Genomic DNA, 27,642 nt, shown 5'->3' with positions numbered 1-27,642 from the left:
TCTACAAAATCGTTTAACGATTGAATTTCACCGTTTCCACCTCGCTCGCAGTGACTCATTCGCGGATACCGGCAAACTCTTCCAACAACACAAACTCATCAATAGGCAAAGCCACAGCCACGCTTCACCGACGCAAACAACACCAGCCAGACTTTTCTAACGCTCGGAGTAATTACGCTTTCCGACAGCTGGCACGGTCGTTCATTTTTTCCCCAAGCCGCGGGAGAGGCACCGCCATGCAAATTGCACGCGTCGACATTTAACGACTTCGATTGTGTGTGCACGCGTGCGACTTTCCCGCGAAGCCAGCGCATCGTCGGCGACACCGTGGAGAGGAAACGGCGCCTAAGAAAATCGTTCTCTGTTCTTACGTTGCCAGGTGAACTGTTAACTGTTCAGTCGATAAAGAAAGAGGGAGAAAGAGAGAGGCTCTTACGTGCGTAGAAACCCGCGTGTGAATAATAGCTCCGACGATTTATCGCGATGTGATATCGTGTCATAATTCCAACGACTCGGCTGGCCGACGTTCCGGCGCGCCGAGGAAAATATTAGCCGCGTTAATAATTAACGGGCCGCGGGCAGGTCGACGCCGCGCGTCGTTCTCACGTTTAAGACCGCAAATCACTTTGTAACTTCGTGTCGCGTCTATTCCGTGGCGTCTTCAATTTTTCAGTCTCCTGCAAACTTTGAGAATTTTAAATGGTTCGAATAGTCGACAATAAGGCGGGAAGTTTCTTGGTTCTAGATGAGTCATATGATTAGTCTAACACAGTAGAATTGAGTAAATGAGCTTTCATAAATCGTAGAAAATTTATACCGTCTGTGGTACAAATTGGTGTGATGAATGTTGGAAATTTGCTTGAAGGAATAACAAAACACAGGAAGTAAGTCAGTCAGTAGGACTGAATTTGTCGATACAGTGTAGATATTTTGTATTCTTTGCAATATGAAATGGCACGATGAGGACTAGAAGTTTGCTTAGAGAAACGAAAAAAGTTCAGGGGAAGTAAGCTGGTAATTAGTGGGTTAAAATTCTACTTAACGACGTGGAATAGAATAAATGAGCTTCGTTAGCATAACACGAAGGAGTTGTACTGTGATGGAAATTAGCGGTATAAATATTAGAAGAAACCTGGGAAAAAGCAATTGAAGAATCAAAAGAGAAGAAAAGAAGACGAAGATGATACTAGCGTATACTGGTAACACGAAATGAATACTAGTAAGTGAATATTTAGAAAATATTTAAAAACGGTTTTAATAAATGATATCGCTCGTATCAACAAAACGAGCTTCAAAATTTACAGAAAAAAGAACAGCTAATTGATCAATTGTTACTAAAAAACATTTGGAAAAATAATTATTTCCTACAGATTGACGTTTGTAATAATAATCAGTTCGTACGAAGAGAATAAATTAAAAAAATCGATCGTTTCCACTGCATTATCCCTGTAACAAGTTCACCAAGCTTGTCGTCCAGCCTGCAAATAACATGCATCAAAATAACGAGTACCGTTTTCCAGAAGATAGATATCCACCGAGACCCCGATAAAAGCTATCGAACGTGTCTGGTTTTCGAGCTCGCGAAGCCAGCCAGGTTTCGCTCGTATCCGGTAGCGAGAGAAGAATTACGAGCGGAGAAAATACGAAGCTTCCCTCCCTGCCTTGGAAAAATGTTTATTCCGGTGCGCGAGAAAGCGGAAGGCGAGAGCGGATCGTGTCGACGAATCTTCAGATTTACGACTAATAAATTCTCCATACGCCGATGCTCCTTCTGTGCTCTCGTAAAGGTCACGTCACGCTGCTGATTTCGGATTCTTCGACCCCATTCTATCTAACACGGGTTCACCTCTGGGTAACAGTACCATCCGCGGGATTTCGCCCTTCGTGAGAACCTATTACTCATCCTCGTGCTGGCGTGGGCCCGTTTCCGAGCGATAAGTATCATAAGTAAATCGCGATCAGGTCCCGCGATACGACCTTCGATCACGTAGCTGACCACAAAAACAGAGATGGATAGATGGGGAACGAGAGGAGGAAAGATAAAGAGAGGAAACTGTAAACTGTTTGAAGATAGTGGGAGGTCGTGTGGATCTCGCGAAATCGCCCGGAGCAAAAATGCAAAAGCCAACGCGAATGCTGGTTGGCGGGTTGGCTCGACCGAGCAATTACCCGGTTGGTTCCACGTCGGAATGGGGCCCGTTCTCGGCCTCGCAGCCGCGGAGGAGGAAGATGAAGGGGAAGGGGAAAAGTGGTAGAGTCGAATGCGAAAGAGAATAAAAAAATACACGGTGAAGTTAGTTAGGCGAGAGAGAAGGGAGAAAAACTCTTTAATCTCTCGTGGTCTCTCATCGGCACACTGCCCGACCGAGTGTATATCGCGGTCTTTCTTGCGCTCGCGGTGTATGCCTTTCTCCGTTTCTGTCATTCTTTTACTCGCAGCGACGAAAGGTCGGGTCAGCTTTAATTATCGTAAATCAAACGAGAGAGTGGTGCGCCGAGAGGAGGCCCCGGCAGTTGTGCAAGCGCGAGCGCCGCGATTATTGTTGAAATCGCGGAGAACCGCCGGGTAAAAGAGTGGCCTGGGTAAAACGCAAGCCACGGACCGGCAGATCGTGAAATATCGACCGATCGAATTACAACACGACGATATTTTCGCGCGTTCCCTCGTCCCGTGAACTCTCGATATCTTCGAAGGTGGTTAGTCGAGTGTTGGTCCGGCAGTCACGTTGCGAAATTTCTCGATGCTCTCGGACACATCGGTTCGAAAACCGGATATGTTCGTTGTTTCTTAATTGCATCTTTCGACACTCTGGCCTACAGGCGTTTTTCTTTCTTTTTCTTTTTTTTTTTTTTGTGTGTGAAATATACTTCTGGAGCTTCGAACTGTAAATCCGCTTTCTTAATAATCCGCTTTCTTGGGAAGTTCATATTATTGATTGCTGATGTTTCTAGTCGCTTCAGTTCTAAAATTTCATACGTACTTTCATTTAACTCTTCTTAATTGTATCTCTGATTGCATTATATAATTCTAATAATAGATTCGCAAAGAGCAAACTATATGTATATGCCATAAGGTCAAATTATGTAATGAATTTTCATACCAAAGTTGCCAAAGTCGTCATTATCTTCGTCCACCAAATTCCCGATAACTTTAATCATATCAATTTGCCATACTTGTTCTTTCGGACATCTTCGTCTCAAAATACAATTCTATATAATCCAATTACGAGTCATCGTACTAGATCCTTGAATATGCCAATCATGCCTATTTATTAACTTAAAAATTCTTCCATATTTCCAATCTCATTTTAATCACGATCCAATCTAAAGTAACTCGTTGCGATTACCATCCAGCGGAAAAAGAAGAAAGATAAATCAAACGCAACGAATTTTTGAAACAAGGTACGAAGAGTCGCCAACCACAATCGAACGATATCGAGGGGAGGCACGGCGCGCGCGAGTTTTCCTGCGTTCGGTCCCGCCTCGTCAGAGATTCGAATCTTCGTGGCTCGCAATTTCAATGCAAATCGGTACACGAGCTCCATTGTGTCTGGCAAATGGAACGATGAATCCGCAAAAAGCGCGGGACGTGAAATTTTGTTCCAGTTCGACGGGTATCACGGATGAAATACAATGGGCAACGGGCGAGAATCGACGTGACGTCGTTTTGAGGGAGGTGGTTATCGATAGCAGGAGGAAAGAAGGCACCGCGGGAGGCGTTCACGCAACCAAGCAGTCGTATCTGATTCTGTTACTCGGTTAATTACACGCCTTAACGTGGGCCTTGCTGCCGTGGCTGCAATCGACTCGTGTAATGCGCATCATCGCCCTACGCTTTTTACGATTCGCCGCCTCTTCCGGAGGCCTCCGTTTAATATTCACCCTTTCGTCAGCATTCGCGCGTTTTTCGACCCGTTCCATTCGTTTAATTTTCTATCGTTCGCGAGTAGGCCGATCCGCGAGGACAAGTTTCGTGCCGCTTAAAACAATCGGTATACGCGTGATGGATGAAACTCGATAACGGATTGAGTTAAGCGATCACGCGCATCGTTGATAGGTTGATTCGCAGGATGTAGGTTTGTTACAGCGTGGGATCGAACTGTGGGTAATGTTCACTGGACCAGGGGGATAAATTGTAACGGGGAATTAAATTTTGTATATTACACTTGTAATCCTTAGCCTATATTTTAGAGATAGTTAATTTTGTTTACTGAACCACGCGATATAATTATATATACTATAAGATATAAACTGTAATAAGAAACAAAATTTTATATATTACGTTGGTGTGGAATTTAGTTTGTAAATCGTAGTTAAAATTTTATAACCAGGATTATGTGCAGAATCAAGATGTAAATTGTACGATAATAGAAAACGAAATTTGACGTATCACGTGTCTGTGGAATGTAATTCCTAAATCGCCATTTGTGAAACTTATAATTAATAAATTTCAGGTATTATAAAATACGTGTTAGCTAAGATTTCCTAATCTCCATTTCTATGTAAAACGTCTTTCGCAACAGTCGGAAAGACACTGTCGTCGCTCTGGATCGTCCAGCCACCTGAGAAGTCTCTATCCTCCGGGTACACTGACCGCCCTTTAACTCCGACCTCTGACTTCTGATTCCGAATACAATGCGGGGCTGTTGTCGCGCACCGTTCAAAGATAATGCGCGGCTGTCCAAATGGAACGAATCGAGGAAGGTTCAACCTGATTTCATCTCGGTGTCGATCGTTCTCCAACGATCAAAGAGAAAGATCCTCCTCCTCTCCATCGGTTCCTCCTTCGTTTGTTTCTCTGTCTTCCATTTGGCCTGGTATCGATCTACGTACCAGCTTGTCTGTTACGATAAAGATCGATCAAGATACGAAACAGACGAGAGGACCACTCGTGGTTGACGTATGTATATCTCTCGTTAACCGGAATGACGATAGAATAAAGTTCCCTGGGAGCAGGGAACCCGACCCGTAGAGACTTGACTGGCATTATTTGGGCCCGAAGGTCGTGAACCGTGAATGGCCTGGAACACAATGGCAACTCGAGGCGGTCAGGCGCCGTCTTATTGTATATTTCAGTACACCCTCCAGGCCGGAAGTAGTCCTTTTTTCTCTAAGGGACCGATTCATGGGAAACGTTAATTCTTCAACGACTACCTTTCGCCACCTTTCGCCGAAAGTCGCTCAAAATATTTGCCTCGCACCTGGCGTTGACTTCTCTAGACTGGAATAAGTGTCGTTTCGGATAATCCGGGAATAGAAGTCGCTCTTGAAAAAGCTTCCCTTTTCAATCGTCCACCCTAGCGCGACTTATGAAAACATTCACTTGTTGAAAGAGCAGCATTTTGTTTATCTGAATGTTTTTCGAGAATATGAAAGTTCGTATTAATCCATTAATTTCTATAACGTGAGACGTCGAGATACTGTCTGTTCATGAATGAAATTCTTCTGACGTATCGGGATATCGAAGTACAAGAACATTCACTTACATGGAGTTGAACAGTATGACTTGTGTTGTTTTGTAATACTTTTTCGTATTGCCAGGGCATAGCACATCTACGCGATTCACTCACTGCATGATTTTTTCATATTTTATTAATATCGCATTTATTGTAACTGTATCCATGTTGTATCGTGTTTCTGGTGGAATATTATGTATTTTTGAATCCTATATTATACGTAAAGAAATACACTAAATTGAATTTATGAATGAGCGTTTCCCTATTTACACGTCCGCTACCATTCATGCCTATTCATTATATTATTTTAAACAAAATTATATAGCAGACAGATTAATAATTCCAGACTTAAATAAGTAAAACCTAAAATCATAACGTATTCAACGTATACAACGTAAAACAACAATCACGTAAAATCAACAGCGTTACGGTTATCGTCCACATTACAAAATTCATCGCGACAATTTCCCCTTTCTCTCACTGTTGAAAAAAGAAAAACGAAATAACAAGGAGTCTAGCCAGTTACATTCAACGTGTAATAACGCCGATCACGCGAGGATCGGATACTTCTACGGAATCGGACTTCCTGGAAATTCAATTCTCTCCCTCGGCCCTTTTTCCCCGCAAATTAGCACCCTTCAGCGGTGACGCGGTGTCAAGGTGTCAACGAGGGTCGCCAGGGCGAGCACCTTGATTTCGAGGCATCGTTAGATGCGCGGCTCACGGGAGATATGCTGTGTATACGCGTAGCCACGGAAGAGGCGGAAGAGTCAAGCGGCGGGGTCAATGAAGCCCGGAGCACGAAACGTTACTCTTTGGCCGACGTTCGGCCTGCTAAAATAACAAGGCACGTGACGCGAGAAAACAAGGAAGCTCTTGTCTCTTCCTTCGTCCGTCTTTCTTCTGTTCTCGCTTCGACTGGCCTTCGTTCCTTCCATTTTGCTTCTCTTCCAATCTTTCCCCTCTCACCTATTTCATCTTCCCATTCGATTTGTGTATTCTGGTGCCGCGTAGGAGATTAAGGAAGATCTTACCGAATCTTCTCAAGATGTTCACGTTCTTGTTGACTCTTCTTAAGTCATGTAAATTGGAAGTCACATGCCTATATATCTTCGGGTTACAGAAAATTATGAATCATGTTCTTATCTTATAAGCAAATAAAACTCTGGTTTTAGAAGTTTACTAAATTCAGTGTGTTGAAGTACTGATGCATTAGTAAAGTATATATAACGTACAACGTATTAAAAAGTAAAGTTGTTCAGGCGCGTTTTGTACATTGCATTTAGTACATTTTAGTGCATTTAGTACATTGACGTTAAAGATACTGGTAGCGTGACCGGTATTATTTGTCTACGTAATTGAAATTCTTTAATCCTGGCATCATTGGTCACCGATCGCTTTTATAGCCGTCATTGTAAAATTTAATGTCGCTGTTTAGTAACCGTCATGACAGTCATATAATCCATACTCATAAATCAATATCCTTACACCAGCCCACTCTTTTAAGAAGTTTCTCAGCCCCGTTTCTCTGTTGTATGTCTCCATTCTTCAACGGCTTGAACTCGAGCATAAGAGGATATATTAACAATTAATGAACTGTCTGAAAGTCTAGAAAAGCGCCATATGAATGGAACTCGTTTCCAAGGACGGAAGACATTGACCAGCCGCCGCCTCGAAATAGAGTCGTCGTCGTTCAAGTCCTCATTGTTCGCCACTTTCACCGCCATAAATAACCTAGTCCTAACACCCTGCATATACCTCTCGCCTCACCTAACCACAAATCTATTCTCCATATCCGTAGTTGAAACAAAAATACACATCTCGAAATCTCCCGCGCCGTATCGCGTCCCATCCAGAATCTCTCCCCATCGGTCTCCACTTCCTTCGAATCTTCCCCATCTCTGGCGAAGCACGTTCTCTAATCTACATCGTCCGCCTCTCCCCCAATAGCGCGTATGTTCCATTGACTCGCATAGCCGGCAAGAGCCAACCGTGTTGCAGGTACCTTTGTTAATTAAGAGGCGTCATGTGTGGCCCCTCAACCGTAGGTACACGTTGAAACTGTACACGCTCGCGTTCGTGTATCTGCCCGGCGTAATACGTGGTCAACCCATATAGTGACCACGCGAGACTTCCCCTATATATATGCATGTGTAGATGCATACACACAGAAACACACATACAGGGTGATTTTGAAATCGTGGTACGTGAAAATGTGAAGGATGTGATTTTTTACGTAAAAGTATTTGATTGCCAACTGTCATTAGGTGGTACTGACAAAATCCGCAATCATTTAGTTGCCAACCCAATAGATTGAAAAAGATATCGGATAAAATGTATTCGTACGACGCTTCGTTTGCAGGAAAATTGGGTTTTGAAATGTGTCGTGTAGGATGTTGGTAGAAATTCGTTTGTAAGTTTCGTGTTCGTCTCATTTGGATGTTTAAAAATTTCTCAAATACACGGGTGAACTAAATATGTTCAAATTCTACTTTTTCGAAAACGAACCATTGAATGGACAAACTTTTGTTGAAATGCGTCAATATATCGTGAATGTTGAAATGCAGCCAATATTAAAAACGTTATATAAAGTAAGCAAATTATACGATATTTTATTATGTCATTATTAAATGTTTATATTATTTCATATCGTTAAATTATTATTAAATCTATATCATTTAATACAGTTAAAGTTCCATTAAATTTTATGTGAAGTAAACGCATTATACCTTATTATATCACACTAAATCCATTATATATATGTATCGTTATATTAATAAATCATATTTATTGCGTATTTCTACGTGACGGATCACATCGTTTTCAGCTGTGTGTATCGCAATTTTAGAATCACCCTGTAAGCACAGAGGGAGCTCTTGTATCCAGGCAAGGGACACGACTAACTATTCAGCTACACTGGCTAACGAGGGGGCCTCGTGCAGATCTCGTGGTGGCTATTCGATGGCGGGACCGGATTACACCGTTCCGTTCCGAATTATCGGAAACCGATGAGCTCGGTTTTTCCGTAGAACGCACGGCTCGCGTGTCGCGTGACGTTGCTCAATTAAGTTCGCAACCCCGGAACTCTTGCTCCTTTTTCGTCCCCGTTGTTCCCTCGTAGATGCGGGGGTGGGTTGTTTAGGGGGTATTTGCCACAAGCAATTACCGTGGCGCGATGGAAAGAGATTTCGACGGAGGTCGGCTTGTTCGGGAGGTGCGGCTGATTCGGTGATAGATCGGAGATTAAGCCAGGTTCCAGCCTCGGTGGTGGAGGCAGGATCGATGTTGGAGGTTTCGGGGTAGGTGTTCGAAACCTTGTTCTCCTTGCTGTAGATCCTACGGGATAACGTTTTTGGGTTGGTGTGTGTCGGGTTACGTTAACGTTTATGCGTATCGCAGAGACGATCGAGATATTAGGTTGCAATATATGAAACCTTAGGTCCTTAAAAAGGATAGGTTAAAGAATCAAAGTCATTTATGGAACAGAGAATTCTCATCTTTAAGAAATGTTCGTCGACGAAGAAAGATTTAGGAAATTGATAAAAGAAAATCAAACGCGCGTTGAATATTATCTGCTGTGAATAATTACAAGCATCTTCTAAACGTCTTCCAGTAATCTCAGTGCCCTAGCGATGAAATTAGATAACGCACACATATAGCAACTTAATGTGGACAATTATAGAAGAGATATCGTCCCACATTCGGAAAATTCATTACAGTCTCCGAAACACGAGGCTTCGTTAACTTTCTAGCAGGAACAGCCTATGAATCGTACACGCGAAAAGAGTTTCACGTCTAGATCGGTAATATAAACTGCAGAAGCTTACCCTGGACTCTCCTTTGAATCCACGTCGGAAGCTTAAAACCTCATCTATCAAAGAATTACTATCCGCGGCTAAATAACCAAGGGGAACCGTAGGAATAATCCACGCAAACGAAGCAAAACGCGCAAAACAGCTCTGTTTCACCCCGTTCGGTCCCTCGATCGAGCCCAGTTTCTCTTTTTCTCGAGCTCGTGCGCGCGTTATATCGCTCGATTAAGCGTTCATCCGGTTACTCTATTTTTTCCTCTCTCGTAGCCTCTCGCGATGTCGAGGAGAAAAAAAATCAGCCGCGGGGGTTGCAGCGAAAAGAGGGGAGGGGTGGCGCGCGTGAATTAGCGTGGTACTGGGTGAGCGTGTACGAGCAATCAAAGACACATTGAAGAGGGAAAAGAGATCTGGTTGTGCGCGAAAATGGCCAGTCGGAATTTATACGAACTCGTCCCGAGGAATTAGACGGGGAAACGATTCCGCGGAACTTTATCGGCCAACCGATCAGCGGAATTATCGGAAATCGATGGAAATCCTCTTTCGCCGACTGTTCGTGTCTCCTCTTGGCCTCGCTCGATTGAGTCCTCTGGGTCTTCTTTTCCCTCCGTGTTCCTCTTTCTTTCTCTTTTTCTCGTTCGTACTACACTCGATTCCACGGATCGCGTGTTTGCGAACGTGTGCACACAAAGAGAACGGGGCTTTGACTGAGCTAACTGAAAAGAGAGAGGAAGCCGAAGGCGCGAAAAGAAAACACCGCGGATTGATGGATAGTCGTGTAGATGGTCGTTTGTTTTAATCGACTCCGTGGAAATGGCCGCTTCATCAGAGTACTGTAATAATGAAAGGAAGAGAACGAAGTGAAGCGCATTTTTTAGCGAATGCAATACAATGGATGCTCGTATAATACGTCTAGCGTTATAGGAAATAGCATTACACGAAAACACATATGAATTATAACAATTCAGGTAGACGAAGTAAACTTTTACGTCTTTCATAATTCGAATAAAAAATTCCATTTAAATGAAGTCCACTTATTCGAACGAAGCCTCAATTAGTGTCTGATTAAATACCGAATGAATCTATTTATCTGAACGTGATTTTCTATTATAGTACGAACAATCACAAATGATATAAAAAAATCATAGATGTTCAATTTTCTCATGATGATCCGTGATACTTTGTGATTAGGAAATTCTCGATCCGTACTTTTATGGACACAATGTCCACGTTCGACAACCTGGTAAAAGACGAAAAAGGGGACAATAGAAAAGGAAGCACAGGCGTGAAAAGAAAACATCGTGGATGGACGAATCCCATGGTGCAGGATATTCGTTTTAATCGACCTAAACCAACAGAAAATCGACGTTGCCAACGTGGTGTCGATATGGCACGGTCGCGGTGGTCCAAAGTGGCTAACGACGACTCTTGTACGAACTGATTCGGGGAAAACTGGCCGTACTACGATTCTATCCTATCGGCCAATCGATCGAGATCCATTATCGAAAACCGATGAAAATTCTCTTTTGGTTGCGCTTCGATTCGCCACGGTACGTCACGTCGCCGAAAATTTTTGCTTGCCCCTCCTCCACACTTTCTCGTTCTCTCGCCGATATATACATATACGCGTCAGCGTGTCTTTTTTCTTCTTTTAGTTCGTTCGTTCATTCGTCCGCCGACGCTTCTCATTTGCCCGTTGCGCGATTCCCATCTCCGCGGGCCGGATATCGAAGGTATCTGCTCGCCATCGAATATAAATTCTGACAATTTTTTTCGGCGTGAGAAGCGAATTTTTGTTTCCTCGTATTTTTCCGATTCATTCGGATGACCGGCTGCTTTCCATAAAACGCGTGAAAAATAACGAGCAAGGACAACGATAAAAAGCTGCGACGTCCGATTGTAACGTCTGTCGATCACGATGTCCATCCGATGTGCACGCGGATCTTGTCGCTGATATTCAAGTTTCGCATGATTGGCGGGGATATACTTGTAGAATTCACGGGAAGATAATACGAATCGTTATGGACAGCGTAAATAAGATAAAAGAAAGTGAGTTGATAACTCTGACCGCTTTGATTACCACCGTCATTTTTAGAGATATGAAAATATTTTATTCTTTGAAAATATATAGCCCAAAGAAAATTATATTGTACATCTGAGTAATAACATTTTTATGACTCGTGAGAACTTCCTGGACATTTCAAGATCTACTTTTCTAAATAGTGAATGTTTATGCAAATTTATATTTTTATCAACTCAAGAAATGGAAAATGAAAGTTCCTTTCACCTAATAAAAATCATAATAAGTAGTACAGCTACTCTTGAATATTTTATTAACTGTGTGTCCTAAGCGTATTCGACGCACTTTTACACTTTCAGAACATTTCCTTAATAAAACAAAATACGCCAGATATAAAGCTCTTCTCCGAAGAAAGGCACACAAGTTTTCGCAATATCGCTTTCCATCATAATCCCACTGCACGAGTGGCAATTTCATTTTTCCGTTTCCCCTTCTTTTGGGAAGCGGTGCGAGACGGAGAAGTCGATATACGAGAACGAGGACGATTATCGCGATGAAAATTGTGGCCCTCGGCCAAATGTCGCACGGGGATAAAGGTCTGACCGCTGGTTGGCGGGAAATGCATCGGACTTGTGCACCGGTGCGCCGCGTAAATCCGAAAATTCATTACTGCAGCCTCTCGCGAGCGAGCGAGCGTGCAAAACGGGCCGATTGTTCGCGAGCAGGACGTTCCGGCGAGCGAGACGCCTGGCAGTAATGGGCCGGCGTCAGGATTTACAAGGGGATGGTAACCAGCGTTGGCTATTGTTGACAAGCAAATATAGAATTTTCACGATTCCGATGGAACAATCCCCGGGGGCGGTGAATAACGTCCGCGCGAATTAATAACTCGATCGTAAATTACGATTACGGAGGGTAGAGAAGGGATGGGTTCGTGTATTTAGAATTCAAATGACTGACTGCGCTCCCAGCCTGATCCTGCCTGATTGCCGGTACCCCCATCCGCGCTTCGATTTCTGCCACATGTTAATGACGATAATCCAATTCTATGAATTTATCAGGAACTGATAATAACCAGCGACGTTCGTTTTGATTTGTCCACCAGATTCGAGATTATCGTCCGGCTGGTTTTAATTTGATGTGAAATCATGTGAAGATTGCACTATATATGTGCATATTATATTTATTATCGCATTGCGATAGACGCTTATTGCTTCAGTAATATGAGCAAAAGCGGTATTACGAAGAGGAAGTTTGATTTTCAGAGTCATATGCCGAAACGATGTTAAGGTTCATCGATTGTTCGATAATTTCTTCTTTCGAAAGAAAGATGACTTCGATGAAATTCGTATTATAAAGTACAATACAGAAACATTAAATATACGTAAAATTATAAGCAATAGTCGAAAATTATTTTTGTCACATACATATATCATAAAACTTTGTCTAATGTAATATTTGCCAAACAAAAAATGCAAAGATTATTTAATACAAGTTTGATTTTGTTCCAGAAGGCGAGGACGCCGCGGAAGACGAAGATTCCTATCTCCTGGAAGAGGACGACGTACCTTCAGCGACAATAGCCACCGACACGGAACTAATCTCCGAGGCAGGGGGCCATTTGCCCGTCTTTCTCACCGAACCAGTCGATTCGTTTGTGGTGAAGAACAAACCGGCCACGTTACATTGTAAGGCCGCACACGCGTTGCAGATCTACTTCCGGTGCAACGACGCGAGGGCGGAAGATTCGCAGCAACAGGATTTCGTAGACCCTCACACCGGCACTAGGATAGTCGACTGTGAATTGAACGTAACCAGAGACCACATCGAGGAATATTTTGGCAGAGACAAGTTCAAATGCGAATGTATCGCATGGTCTGGTTCCGGACAGATTAAAAGTCAGCCTGCTACTGTCGATGTTGCTTGTAAGTGCGAAAATAATATTGTCCGATTGTATTGTCAAAATGAATATTAGTTTAATATTAATTGGAATAATATTAATTTTTTAAATGTCTCGTAAGATTGAGAACCAATTTTCTGTAAGTTACGAAAGGAAAGACAGCTTTCTCGGCAATTTAAAACAATTTCTGGCATTCTGGTTATTTAATATACCGATGAATTATAAAATTAGTCGAGCGTGGACTAGTTAGTCTGAGTTGTACAGAAGGTTTAATGTAACGCGAGACATCTCAATTCTTCCAAGAACTTCACCGATAAATATTCGGCTGTGGACAGTTGTTTGCTCCGCTGTCGGGACAGCCACGACTTTCGTCTTACTTCTGGCCCCTCGTAATTATCTTGATTCTCCTAAGCGAGGTCATTATTTAATTCCGACCCTTAATGCGAGGCAACACAATGACCGGCAACCATGAAGTTTCTAAGAGAATCAATTTAGGAAAGGACCGTTTGTTCGGTACTTTGCGCTTACGTAACTGTCGTTCGGACAAAAACTTTTGCTCCGCGAAAATGCCGTAGATAAATTACTAGAACTCCTCTTCGACCCACTAGTCTTGTTATCAACGTGATTAAGGACAATTGCACACATTTATCAATACTCGTGTCTTGTAGATAAAACGTTGTACGGAAATTTTCTTTAAATTCGCATTATTTCTTTATCGTTAATTTAATCTTCTTTGCTATTTTTATCTTTCGAATTCGTCGGAACATTCAACGAATTGCACAAAAGTTTCCTTTGACCTACAACATTTTTTTATCATTATAATCTTTATGGTAACTTTTCTTTCCACTTCTAGTCACTTTCAAATTTCATAGCATCGAATTTCATAGCTTTTTCTTCAACAAATTGTATATATATTTTCTTTAATTCCCAAGATCTCTTTATCGTCATGTACTTTATCGCCTTTAATGTAATAATTTTTCTTTCTATTTCCATGTGTCGAATCCACCAATATCTACTATTACTTTTTCTCAAAGAACCTCCGTTTGTATCGTGTTACTAACAGCCATAAATCCCATTTTCTCAGACCTGAAGAAGCAATTCGAATCTCCGCCGTACTCGGTATCGGTGGAAGCAGGCCAGAGCACCGAACTCAGGTGTCTTCCTCCTGTGGGAGTGCCACCACCGAGGGTGTACTGGCTAAGAAATAACGTCCCCGTCGACACGGAGTCGGACACGCTTTTAGTGTCTAGCGAGGGACACCTTCTGGTTGGCCAAGCGAAGCTAAGCCATCAGGCGAATTATACTTGTGTCGCGGAGAATATCGCGGCCAAGAGGCTTAGCGAGCCTGTCAGCCTGACAGTTTATGGTAAGTTTGCTTTGATGGCATATAATTGCACGTTACTTCTCGTGATTTGTTTCCATATTCCATTTCAAAGGAATACGTGATGTAATTAGACGTAAATGACTTTGAACTTCATTAACTCTCCATAGGCGAAATATATTTTTCAATTTTCAGTGGATAAAACATTTTAGTATTCTTGATTTTTGAAAAATGTTTCCTGAATATTTATTTTTATAATAATTTCTTTGTAGAAATAAAAATTCTTTTCGAAGAAATTTGACGATGAAACACAGATTGTCGACGATCTTGTTCGTCTGCTGAAGTAACAAAGTAGAATAGCTATTTTTACTATAATACTATAATATATAATAGATACAAAAATCGCAGTTTCAACCCAATGGATCAAGAATGCTATAATTCAACTCTATGCTTTTTCTACTCTTTCCAAGATACTAAACGAAATCAAAATTAAAATATCCATAAAAATTTGGTTACAGTGAAGGGTGGATGGTCCTCGTGGTCCGCATGGTCCGAATGTCACTCGAGATGCGCGAAAGGTGGCCAGAAACGAACTCGAACGTGCACGAACCCCGCCCCCATGAACGGGGGTCAGCCTTGCATGGGTCCGTCTCAACAGAAGATGGACTGCAACATCGCCTGTCCCGGTAAGTGTCCCGTGAATTCATTATCCAGCCGGGACAGAATGAAATTTTCAAGGAAGCATCACGGTTCGTTAACGTCGATACGCCGTTCGGTTCCGCGACTGAACAGAGATTTCTTGCCGACGTTGTCCCTACCACGCGTCTATTTCTATCCGGTGGCGAACGAGCGAGCAAGAGATCATCGTCTTCTCTTCGTTCGATTGTGAGTCGTGTTGCGCGGGAACGACGCGACGGTCGGGCAAGCAGGTTCTACCACGACAAACCGATATTACCGATGCCAAGGGAGAGGAGAGGCTCTCTCGTTTGATTTACGAGCTTCCCTCTTTCCCTCTTCGAATGTCGCCGATGTCTCAACAGGAGGCGGTTCTCAGCTCTCTTAAATTGTATTCACCTTTCGAAAACGCTTCGCGACATCCCGAAGGAGAAACCTGCACGCACGATCGGCCATGCGCCGAGTGCTATTGAAAATCGTCGGGGGCAACGTCCACGGGAAACGTGGCGGGGAATCGCGGAGGATCGACGAGTGAAATATTAACCCCTTGTCTCGTAGTTTGCGCTGACACGCTGCACTGGCAGAATTTTGATATGGTTACTCGTTTTGAGTGTTATCCTCGACCAAGAGTCGATCTCTTGAATGTAAATGGCAGGTAATTGGAAAATGAAGATGGATATGCATATATGTATTTTCTGTTTGGTAAAGGCGAGAATGGCGAGACAGGGAGTTAATTAGAAAGTCTATTGATACTATTGACTGTCGCTTATGTGTGCGCACGTGTTTCTCACTAACTGTCTGTCCTGCTTTCGATAATGCACCTATACGTCTTTCTGTCTAACGCTCGCTTCGGAATAGCCGGCACTCTGGAGGAGTTTACCAACGCTCTAGGTAAGTGTATACTCGTAAATCCGCTTCAAAAGCAAACCATTAAATTAAAAAAAAAAAAAAAAAGAAAAAAAGGAAGAAGGACAGAAAACGTCCACGTATAATATCCACATAATATTCCTATTCAAAAGCAAACGCTAGAAAAGGGAAAAAGATTTCCCTCGAGGAAAAGAATCATTTGTAAGTATCGCGTCGGAACTACTCGAATCATGGCCAAAGATCGAACGCATACGGAACGGAGACCGCTTTTTTCCACGGGGCCGGTACGAGTCAATTAAACGGAAAGGAAGCGAAGTCCTCGCGACCGAATTGACGAGTATGGCTTTCGAAAAAGGCTCGTGGGGATACGGACGAGTTACGAGTCTCGCTGTCCCGTTTCCACGTAGCTTTTTACCCATCGCTTTAACGGCGATCCGAGTTCCCCTTAACGACCTCACGAAAGAAAGACGATCCTTCGAACCGTTCGTCTCTTTTTTCTTTTCCCGGGGACACACAGTGGTGGACGGAGGATGGTCCAGATGGTCGGCATGGTCGGTGTGCGGCACCGACTGTACGCATACAAGAAGAAGATCCTGTGACGAGCCACCACCCAGCCACGGTGGACGACCTTGTCAAGGGAGGGACATCAGCGTGGCGAATTGCACCGGCGGCATGTGCAACAGTAAGTCACGAGATCCTTTCCCACTTGTCACGACTCTCTTCGGCGCCGCATCGGCTCATCCACGTGAAAAAGATACCTTGTTCGCGAGAATACACAGGCTAATCACCCTTAAGGTGGATCGAGGGTAGGCTGAATGACTCAAAAGATAGTAGAAGCTTTTTACGTAGATCGGATAAGGAATAATAAATGTTCGATGATTCGAGTTTAACTGGACTCCATTATATCGGTAAAGTGAAACTTTGTGGTGTTTGGAAAGTCTGTTTGGGGATTCAGAGTTCTGGATTTTTCTATAGTGTGAGTTGAAGGTGATCAGTGTGTAATTAGAGTTGATTAACGACCGAGTAAAATGAATATTCAAGTAGTTTTATGTTTTCTGTTTTATGAAGTCGATCATTCCTGAATAATTATACACTATAATTATCTTTATGACTACTGCTTCTTGCCTCGCATAGAGAATATACTTATCATAAATTAATCTTTACTCACCATTCGCCGCAAACGCTTTGATAATCGTGCCATTCTACCAGTCTCCCGTTTCTTTTCCAGATGGTAACACGAAGATGGGCGGCGCACACTTAACCGAGGAGGGTAAGTTCAAACTTAAAAATTTACTTTTTCCTTGATACTTAATTCTCTTAATAAAACCTGGTATAATCTTGAGAAAATGTTATAATTTTATGTTTGTACGTGCCATGTCTGTGGCACAAAGAATTCGACGTCACGATTGGACAATAGCGATTCGCAAAGCGTTCGAGACCCACCCCCGATCCGTTCCGCGGTGGCGACGTGCGAAAATCGAAATAAAATATGGCGAGTAGGCGTAAGGCATGACCAGCCGCGAAGAAAACGCGCCTAACTCGTCGCGCGACATTCTTAGATGGATTCTTCACGGTTTGTGAGCGCCGTTTATATCCGCCGTAGAGCTCGGTTCGCGATCAGATACCATTCAAATCGTTCGTCCCATGTTGGGAAAATAGAACAGAGCGATCGTGCGCTGAGCGCCGCTCTAAGAACGATATTCATCGATTCAGGTATATTAATGCGAATGTCGAAGGCGTCACGAGCCTTTAAACGGTTGCGCGTCGTCGAACAATTGATGTAGAGGAAAATAATTCCAATAGCGAATGAGTACACCCATATTTATGCAGAAACGATGAAGAAGAATAACCAATAAACGATTGATACTAAGAGGAAAAAATGGTCAAAGAATTTAATTCTCAAACGAATAAACTAAAATTACTAGTGAAATTTTACAAAACAAATTTTACTTCGTTTAAAATTATAAAATTCTAAAAGCTATTTTGTACAACGCAATTCTGTAATCTACAACCTGTCAATTCACGAATAACAATCGATAAATTATTATAGAAGAGGATCGCGATCCTCGATTCTCGCAACTCACGCTCAAATACCTTCTCTCCTTCTTACCCAATTTACCATCCACCTCTTGTACAACTTCAGTCGCTTGCCATCGGTTTAATAATCGTTTTCCAACCCGAGGAAAAATGCCTCCTCATTCCCTCGTCATCCCTCCGCTATTTACCCAGCAAGTTTTCCACGCCAATGACGAAGGTCCACGGCCCCTCCGCGTATTTACTTTTAATTACGCGACCGGTTAATTATTGACGCTCCGCAGGACGATCGTCGAAGGGCCGATTCGCGGTCCAAACAGTCGCAACAATGAGGTGGCGGCTGCTGCTAGTCAAGGGTGGCCCACTGGTCCGTATAGATCCAGACACAACCCCCGTTAGCTGGACGATTCTATCGACCGAACCACATCAAAGTTGCACGCGATACCGTTCGACGTAGGCTGTATTCTCTCCCCATTCCGCCTCGCGTCGACGGGGGTGGGTTCGCTTTAATATCGAAGAAAATTATGTAATCGGTAGCCGTTACGCCTCCCGCGCCCCTTCCAACAGGGGAAATTGATCGTGCATGCAAATAAAGTGCCATTATCCCGTGGCGAAGCTCTGAACGTGAGTATATGGATGGTCGAACAGAGGGAAGAGGGAGGGTAGCAACCACCACCCTTTGGAACTTCGATTTTCGTCGAAAGCCACGATAAGACGCGAAAACTGTTGCGAATTACACCCTGGCGGTTGGTGAGAGGTTTTAGGATAGTTTTCGCTGAAATGGTTAACTCTTAGGTAGAAAACCAAGGTTCTGAAGTTATTCAACCAGCGTGTAGGTATATTTTCAGGTTCGATATTTGGAAGTTTTCCATAGACTTCGACAATATAGAATGCTCGAGAAAAGAGGAGCCGAAAATAAAATGTTAGTGAAAGGAATATAGAATATCCTATAGTTGTACCAGAGTTAAAATAAAGTGGAATACACTTATACTTTGAGTCTACATACGAATTTTCTTTCTCTCTTTCTCTTTCGCGAATCTTTTCCAATTCTTTTTCATAAAAATACACGTGTATTTTATAAAAATTCCTACAGTATTTTATTAAGGTGTTTCAAAGTAGTTACGTCTCTTTCGAGGAAAGATTCACGAAAGTGAGATAACAAAAGAAAAAGGCAATCAGAGCCAGAATTCTTTCAAGGGGTTCCGAATGAATTATAGGCTTCAGATACGTTAGGTCGAGGTTATGAAGCGTTATCAATTGCCGTTAAGAAAATAAATCTCTGCGACCCCCTGCACTCGCTCCACTTTTCAGTTTGCGGAGGGTGAAACATGCGAACGATCCAGGCGAATGGAGGAGAGAGCCTGCGTAACCCGACTAACGACGTGGAACTATTGCGTTTCAGGGAATAGATCCTCTTTCTCCTTTCTCCCTCTTATTTTCTGGATCTTCGTATGCGTTTTCGTCGCGGCGTATATTGATGTTCGAAGCACGTGTCCCGGGACCAGCGTGCGCCAAGCAGACGCACATGATCCTGCGAACGAGAAGCCGGCTCTCCTCCGAGAGTCACGTACCGGGGTTACAACCGGGAATGGCTTTGACATTCTAAAATTGGAAGAAGCTTAGGAACGTCAGCCGCCGCTTTCTCGCCGCGCCGGAGACCTGGTGGTATTTGTCGAAAATCTCCTGAATCAGACACGGATACCTTGAACGTGGCAATGAGACGATGAAGGGTAGACACCGTGGAAAGAATTATTTCTCCTTTTTCTTTTTTACGTTTTAGAACGAGTAACTTCGCTGATAGGCGATTAGATGATAGTTTGTAGAATTTATTTCAAAGTTTCCAAAGACTGTGAGCCAACCGCTTAAAGCTAGTTCTAGTTCTCAGCGAAGTTTCATATTGCAAGATTTTTGATAAAGAACTTTTGTAATGAAGCAATAAGATTACTCTTGTTTTCAACGATGGTAATACGGAACTCTGTGAATTTAAAGGCCGAACTTGGTTTCATGTTAGAAATTTTTACGAGGAATCTCTATAGTACAAATAATAATCTATTTCAGAGGGAAAATATCGTTTTAACTTTTCAGTACTTTCTTTATGTCCAACGAAACTTCAATGATTTATGCTATATTACGAACTTCGGATTGCACGTTCGTCTTCAGTAAATCGATTAATATGTCAGTACTTTATATGTCCATAAAATTGTTACATAAAATATCACGTCAAGCTTCTTCATTTTTTAATCAAATATAACAACCGTCTCGAGACTTTTGAGCAACAACATTCGCTAGGAGAAAAGTTGCACGAGTAATTGCTTTACTCTCCTCTCGTTTCGTAAATTGATATCCGCGAACTTTTGCGATTTACGACGGCACGACGTCTGTCGAATGAAGCGTTCACAAGCGATCCATTCGCGGCTCACCGGGACAAGAAGCACCGATGAATTCCCGCGTTACATAATTCATAAAACGCCATTCGAATCTCGGTGAAACTTTGCATACAGCGTAATTCAATCCCGATTTTACACGGACGATAAGAATATCGTAGTGTACGATGACGTAATCTCTCTTTCCTGTCCTCTTTACCTCCTCCTACTACGTTTTTCGCGGTTTTAATCGCGTCCCACGTCGTCTTTGTTGCCATCCTGTGTTCACTGACCGTCGAGCGACACGACACCACTTAAAATTATTATTCCGTTCGAGTTCTCTGCACGCCTGCCGTGGTGGTTTTTATTACAGACCGTTTAACGGCCACGATAATAATGATCCGAATGTTTATCGTCGAAAGCGCGGAATAAACGTGCCACGATGTAAAACGATAAAACAGGAGACACGAAGGGAGACGAGCGAAGGTTGTGTCCCCATGGCGTAAATGGAGAGGAACCGAGCTTGAAACTTTCCTTAGACGATGCTCGTAATATTTAGCGGTACGCGGGAAACGTTTAAAAACTCGTCTTCGTCTTCTTCTGTCTGTCTGTCTCCTTCTCGTCGTCAACTCTGTGCGTACCATTGGTCCACGCGAACACGTTTCGTCGTAAAAAAGGAAAAAGAAGAGGGAAAGAAGGAGGAGAAAGAAGAAGAGCGTATAAAAGTTGCCGCGTAAATTATTCATGAATGGTGGTCGGCTCTGCTCGTCCACGATGAGCACACTTCGCGGATACGCGAGAATTACCGGCGCCATTTGCACGCTACGTCTTAAACGGCGGCGAAGAGATCGTATCGCGGAGTGGCCCCTTAAAACGAGGAATTAACGCCCGCTGGTTACTGTAATCTCCGACCGGGCGATAATCTTTCGACGCGCGGCTTAACGCCATGCCGTAACAAAGTCTCGAATTAGCGGCTATGCTTTCTCGCTTCTGTAGCGTGTTCCCCGGAAACAAACCTGCCAGAGTTTGGACAGTGAGTAGTCGGCCGCGTGCATGATTTCGCGTTGACTCATGTTTCAAAGAAAGTCTCGAGAGATACGTTATCTTGGAGATCTAGTCGATTCGCGAGTGTTAAGTGGTGGAACTTAATTGGGCACTAATTAGTTGTGCCGATGGATGTTCACTAGCTTAAAAAGAGAAAATCTAGTATGCTATAATGGGGTCTTCGACGTGGGAAATTTTCAGTGTTTAATCTCTTGAGGGGCGAATTCATTAACACACTACGCGCAAATGATAACTTCGTCGAAAGTGTCTACATTTTTTTAATAATTACGAAGACGAACGATTTGATACCTGTGAGTTTCGTAGATTGGATAGTTAAGTTATTCATGAAAATATTCCATGCACTCAGGAATATTTATTTGCAATAATATTGTCAATTAATCACCTTCTAAAACTAGATTTTAATTATAGAGGAACATACAACATATAAACGTACACATATGTGCTAGTATCCCTCAAGAGGTTGCGAAGAAAATACAATAAAAATCAGTTTCGATGATAAAGTAATTAACATTCTACAATTCCTGTACTACCATGTCGTACGTGTCTGTGACCGGTTCGTGAGACAGGAATAAGAAAGACACGTCGTTTGATGTTCACAGCGAACCGGCAGATGGACGTGGCTCTGTACGGCGGCCTGACTGTCGCGTGTGCAGTAATCGGCGGCCTGGCATTTTTCTTAGCGAAGCTTCTGAGGCGCAAAGGTCGGGACCATTCTCTTTACTCCATGGCCCGTAACGGTAAGCATTTCACAAATGGAAGAAAAAAGAAAGAAAGCCAGCCGCGTTGGCTCTTCGCGAACGAAGGAGCGAAACATGACGTTCCGCGGCTGTATGTAATTATATCTCGCGTTTGTGTCGTCTTTCAAGAAAGCTGAACTCGTTCTCGTTCCTTCGTCACGCTACGCTCGATCGAAATGATACTATTTCGAAATGTGATCGACGCCACGTGTTCGCTACTTTCATCTACGTATCAAGAAAATTTGAGGCGATAGCTCTGACTATGTGAGTTAAATATAAAAGAATCATAGTTCTTGGATGGAATGTTTCATCGTTGTTCGATGATTTGATATCCAGCGATGAAGAATAAACGTCACGCATCGTAAGAAAAATTTATCAGTGAAACTAAGAAAACTTCTCAGATTCCTGTGTACACACTCGACTCGCCTAGCCAGAACACATCGCAAGGTAAACATCAAATATTCTAAAAATCTGATGAAAGTGGCGGACGTGGTTAGCCCCTGGAATCGGAATAGTATCACAGCGGCGTCTGTCCGCAGCGCGCAGAGATACCCACGAGCCGTGGCTCGGCGGTGTGCGTTTCAGAATTCCAGCCGGAGTTCTTCCCGGACCAGGACAAGAAGCTGAGCCTACAGCCGGACGTAACAGCGACGAGCGTTCCGGCCTGTTACGAGTATCCTTTCGACCCGAAGCTGTCGATGTCGAGATCCCTCTCCGAGCACCATTACGACGTGCCCCACCTATCGATCGCCCCACAACCGTCGCCAATGTCACCAACGCCAAGCACGTCGACGCAGGAATCGTGCAGCGACAAACAGATCCATTCCGATTGCGAGAACAGCGTCACTAGCTCGTACCCATCATCCGACTCGACGTACAACGTCGCCTCGGAGAGCGTTCGTTTACCGAAGCTTGAGACCGGAAACGTTGCTGGAGCGGCGGTAAACACGCGTGGCGCGCTTTTGGTGCTTCCGGACGCGGGTATATCGATGTCGGTGCCCGAGGGAGCCGTGCCGAAGCCACTCAGAGAGGAACTCTACTTGGCGGTGCTGAACGAGGATCGCTTTAGGCCTCGATTACCCGGTAAGTGGTGCGTGCATTATTAATTGCCAAGCGCTGTCCGTGACGGTTTCGCCGGAACGAACACCTCATCGATCCGACTCGATTGCGATTCAATTGACGCGGACGGTCTCGATGGAATGGTCTGGGTGTCTTTGAGGCGAGAACGCTTCCAGCTCTGATGTTGCTCCGTCTAATTGCAGATTGTGGCGCGTGTAATAGATGTGTATCCTCGTGGAAAGACGTGAGAGCGTTTCTCAAGAGATTAGATTCGGTTTCTTGCAGATATTCGCAAACAGACAATTCTATATTCGGTGCGACTGACTAGAAGTTCGATTGTTTGACTAAAAATTTGATCGCGATCAAAAAAAGAAGATTGTCTCGAAGAGAATATTTAGATTTCCGCGTTTTCAAACTTTCATAACTCTGCTCTTCTCTGCTCCTCTATCCCTTATGACACGCATGAAAACAATAGCTAGAGATTTTTGTGTTTCCTCCAGACGGTATCACGCAACTATCCGCGGTGGTGACCTGCGGCCCTTCGTCGGCAACTTTCAACAAGCCAGTAATCCTCCAGTTCGAGCACTGCGCGATGCTTCACCCAGCAACGTGGGAGTTGAGCGTCTGGGCTAGCGATGGTCTAAGCGTCGAGGACGGTACAGCGATCGCCTCTTCCAAGGATCATCAATCGATCACGTGGACAAGAGTGTTAACGTTAGGCAATGAGACGATCAACACACCGCTGTTCACGCAGCTGGACCACGCGGAAGCCTTCATCGTGACGGAACAACTGAGAGGCTACGTTCTAGCTGGCCAAAGTTGCGAAAACGTGATCGCCACGAAGAGACTGCGGCTAGCGTTGTTCGCCAGCCAAGCAGGACAATGTTGCGTCCGAGTGTATGCCGTGGAAGACACGAAGGCTGCCATGAAGGCGATCGTCGATAGAGAATCTCAAATTAGAGGTTACTTGCTGGATAAGCCAAGAACCCTGCTGTTCCAAGACAACGGTGAATCGCTCTGCGTCAGCCTCGAAGAAGTTGGCAACGAGTGGCAGAGCAAGTCGCCCACGGAACGGCAGGAGATTTCGTTCAGAGACATGTGGAACTGCCAGGAGAACACGAAACACGTAACTTTCGGGTTGGACACCGCGTTCGGACCTACTAGCAGCAGAAGCTACAAGCTCCAAGTTTCGCAAGGGAACTCTGACACCAGGCAGGTGTTCAGGATCGTGTACGACGGCGCGAAGCAATTGATCTCATCCGGAAGCGTGACCAGACCGCTCAGAGAGGTGACTGTGGTCAGCAGCGGGCATGCTAATAACGCGACCACCGACTCCACCACCCTCAGACCGTTTCGGTTTACCAGGTCCCTAAGGAAACAGCTATGCCAATGCCTGGACCCGCCGAACGCTCTTGGCAACGACTGGAGGATGCTGGCGCAGAGGCTTCAAGTCGACAGGTCGGTAATCTTGAGATTTCCATATTTGCTTCGATAGATGCTTGTCTGTTACTTTGGTAATTCGATCGACTGACGGGATATATCCTCCGGGGACACTGATAGTTTCTTTATATGCTACCGTTACTGGGTATCTCTTTCGAGGCTCCGCGTCCCACAGGAGTTGATTGTTCTTGACAGCCGGTGATTTGTAAGGATCGTATGGCCATTTTCGATGTAGAAATCAATACGAGGGATTTGCAAATGGTTTAGACTACGGTAGAATTATGTTTATCTGGATATATCGGCAGACTGATAGTTTCGATTATCGAGGTTTATTTGTTAACCTCTTCACTCGTTCTTATCAGTTTTGATAGTAAGAGCTAACGTTCAGAAAATCGAAGTCGAATGTTCAACTTGTACGCTACATACGTAATTTATTATGCACGTAAACAAGTAATTTTATACTTGATTTATCATAAGAAGATATATTTATGTAATTGGAGTTTTCCTCAATCGTACTTTGGATAATAATAACTCAGCTTTATAGCTTATGCGTGTACTTGAAACTTAGGATCGACTTGTTCATAATTAGGTCTACTATATTTAAAGAGTTTATGATGGAATTTCAAGATCAAAGAGAGAAGTAGTACTGTAATATCCATATCAAGTGTAGAATAGTATCTATCTAATTTCTGATTTTTATCGAATTTTCTTGATCGATAAATCGTGCAACATTTATCTTAATCATATTACTCTACGAATTTTTACATTTCAATTTCCGTTTGACAAACACAAAGACTGATTCTGTTTCTGAAAAAAAAAAAACTAATTTGTTGACCATAGGAAAACAGGACTGTGAATCAGAGATCACGTGAAAGATCAGTACAAATCATCTAATAACAGCTACTTTTCCATCTATCACCGATAGCTCTTCTTCGATAACGAAAGACGTGTGGATTCCCTTGACTTGCAGGTACATCAACTATTTCGCCACCAAGTCCAGTCCCACGGAGCATATCCTGGACCTGTGGGAAGCGAAACACCACGAGCCAACCGCGGTGACCGACCTCCTGAACCATCTTCGAGTGATGGGCAGAACCGACGCGGCCACGATCCTGGAGGCCCAACTGGGTCCGTGGCTCTGAACGAACGGAACCTCGACGCCACGTGACGTTCCCTGTGGTGAGTGAAAGTCCATGAACGAGCCGAGTGAACGAAAAAAGAAACGAAAAGTGGTGAACCGAACATTGTTTTGGAATGGAGAAGCCGGTTCTCCGGGACGGACTCATCGAAACACTGCCTTAATTTTGCGCGGGTCAAAACTGTCTCTCTCCCGCTTACACCTTTTGTACATAGAAATTTTCGTCTCTTTCTTTTCCCTTATTTTCTATTTTGTTTCTTTTGTAAGATGAACGTTGTTCGAGGCGACATTGTCGGATCTATACGATGATCGTATTGTAATAATCGTGAAACGAAGTAAAAACTAGACTGTACGTTTAGATGGTTATATATGTGTACATATCGCGCTAAGGACTGGCGAGCAAATGCAAATGGATATATCCATTTAGACGGATGTTTATATATATATATAAATAAATATATATAAAAAATATATATAGTTAGATAGATAGAGAAACATCGAGCATGGAACGAACTACGAAAACGAAGAAAAGAAAAATCGTTCCAACGCGGTGAAAGAAGTAAAACGAAAAAAAAAGAAACGAACGAGATAAGGTAAGGAGGGAAAAATGGAAGATGTTTTTATCGATTTGTTATATACGGATGCACGAGCACACACGCGAGTGGCCACCGGTTTCCTGGAAGGATGATCGTGCCAAAATTCTCACTCTCGGTTTCGAAACCCACGAACCCGTTTCCGTTGAAGTTTGTATTCAGATGTTTGTTAAAAAGTATGCGTCTGTGGTTTCTTTCGTGCACATCGACAATACCATTGCCCCGTGGCCCGTTCAACCCTCGAACAACACGTCGAGGGATAATGCACGCTCGCGCGTGCACACCTGAACGGGGCGGAAATTCGATCGCGTAGAAAACGACCTCTATTCGCGGTAAAAATCGGATAATTTTTAAATCGATGCAAGTTTATTTGGAAGAATTGTATATTTGTTACTTTCGACGAATAAAATATTCTTGTATACCTCGAGTGGTTGTTCATTCATTTTTCATCCCTCTTTCGCTCCTCCTACCTTCGTGAAAAAATATCGTTTTAAAGTATTTCAGCGTGTTTCCTAGCAAATGTTTCCAATTTTTCGTCACTTTCACGAAAGTTGAAATAATTAAGATAAATGAAATTTTCGATATTGTCAAAACACGAATCCAAGATTAAAGGAGAAAGAAATTTAATTTCGACTCTACGTAAGTGTGGATTAGGTGTGCCGTATGTTAGAATAAACAGAGGCTGGACTGGATTAGGTCTACAAACGCGAGAAATGAATTCGGTATAGCTACATCCTGAGGTAAGTAATTGAAAGCTGAACAAATAGAAATATTCTCGTGTGGAGGGATTTGTAAAATATTCAAGTCCCTAATTTAATAAACGTCTCTCATAAATAGAAGCCCTATAGACTTGACGTATCTCTAACAAATTAGTATTAAATTTCTGCGTAACAGGATCATAATTACGAGGGGAAGGTTCCGTTAATATTCACGCGAAAAACTTTCCTAAATAAGAAACCCTGTCGAGGTGAAACGAGTAACACGATACGAACACATCTAATACCCAAAGAGACGCCGAAAGAATGCTGCTTTCACTGGTCCAGTGAGTCAGCATCGATCGCGCGGACTCCCACATTTCTGACGAGTAATCGTTGCAAAGTTTCAACGGCGACCATCACGTTCCTCCATTACCAAGTTTCGATTCCGTGATATCGAATAACCGTTT

The 27,642-nt window shown here is 43.4% G+C and overlaps 1 protein-coding gene across 5 annotated transcripts in view; it reads left to right on the top strand.

Annotated features, from left to right (window-relative positions):
* Window positions 1-26,904, top strand: part of LOC139987005 (netrin receptor UNC5C) — a 44,810-nt gene extending 17,906 nt beyond the window's left edge. For 2 of the 5 annotated variants that reach the window (XM_072002826.1, XM_072002827.1), the window contains exons 3-12: window positions 12,797-13,210; window positions 14,270-14,551; window positions 15,025-15,192; window positions 16,040-16,072; window positions 16,566-16,730; window positions 17,277-17,318; window positions 22,110-22,247; window positions 22,833-23,330; window positions 23,807-24,764; window positions 25,717-26,904. In XM_072002826.1, coding sequence (XP_071858927.1) covers window positions 12,797-13,210; window positions 14,270-14,551; window positions 15,025-15,192; window positions 16,040-16,072; window positions 16,566-16,730; window positions 17,277-17,318; window positions 22,110-22,247; window positions 22,833-23,330; window positions 23,807-24,764; window positions 25,717-25,888 — 2,870 coding nt within the window. In that variant the 3' untranslated portion in view covers window positions 25,889-26,904. The remainder of the gene's footprint in view (window positions 1-12,796; window positions 13,211-14,269; window positions 14,552-15,024; window positions 15,193-16,039; window positions 16,073-16,565; window positions 16,731-17,276; window positions 17,319-22,109; window positions 22,248-22,832; window positions 23,331-23,806; window positions 24,765-25,716) is intronic. The other 3 variants (XM_072002829.1, XM_072002830.1, XM_072002831.1) reach the window with 3 other exon arrangements.
* Window positions 26,905-27,642: the final 738 nt, after the last annotated feature.

Source organism: Bombus fervidus, chromosome 4 (assembly GCF_041682495.2).
Source record: "Bombus fervidus isolate BK054 chromosome 4, iyBomFerv1, whole genome shotgun sequence".
In the NCBI taxonomy this organism is placed as follows: Eukaryota; Metazoa; Arthropoda; class Insecta; order Hymenoptera; family Apidae; genus Bombus; species Bombus fervidus.
This window is presented reverse-complemented; position numbering and strand designations above follow the sequence as displayed.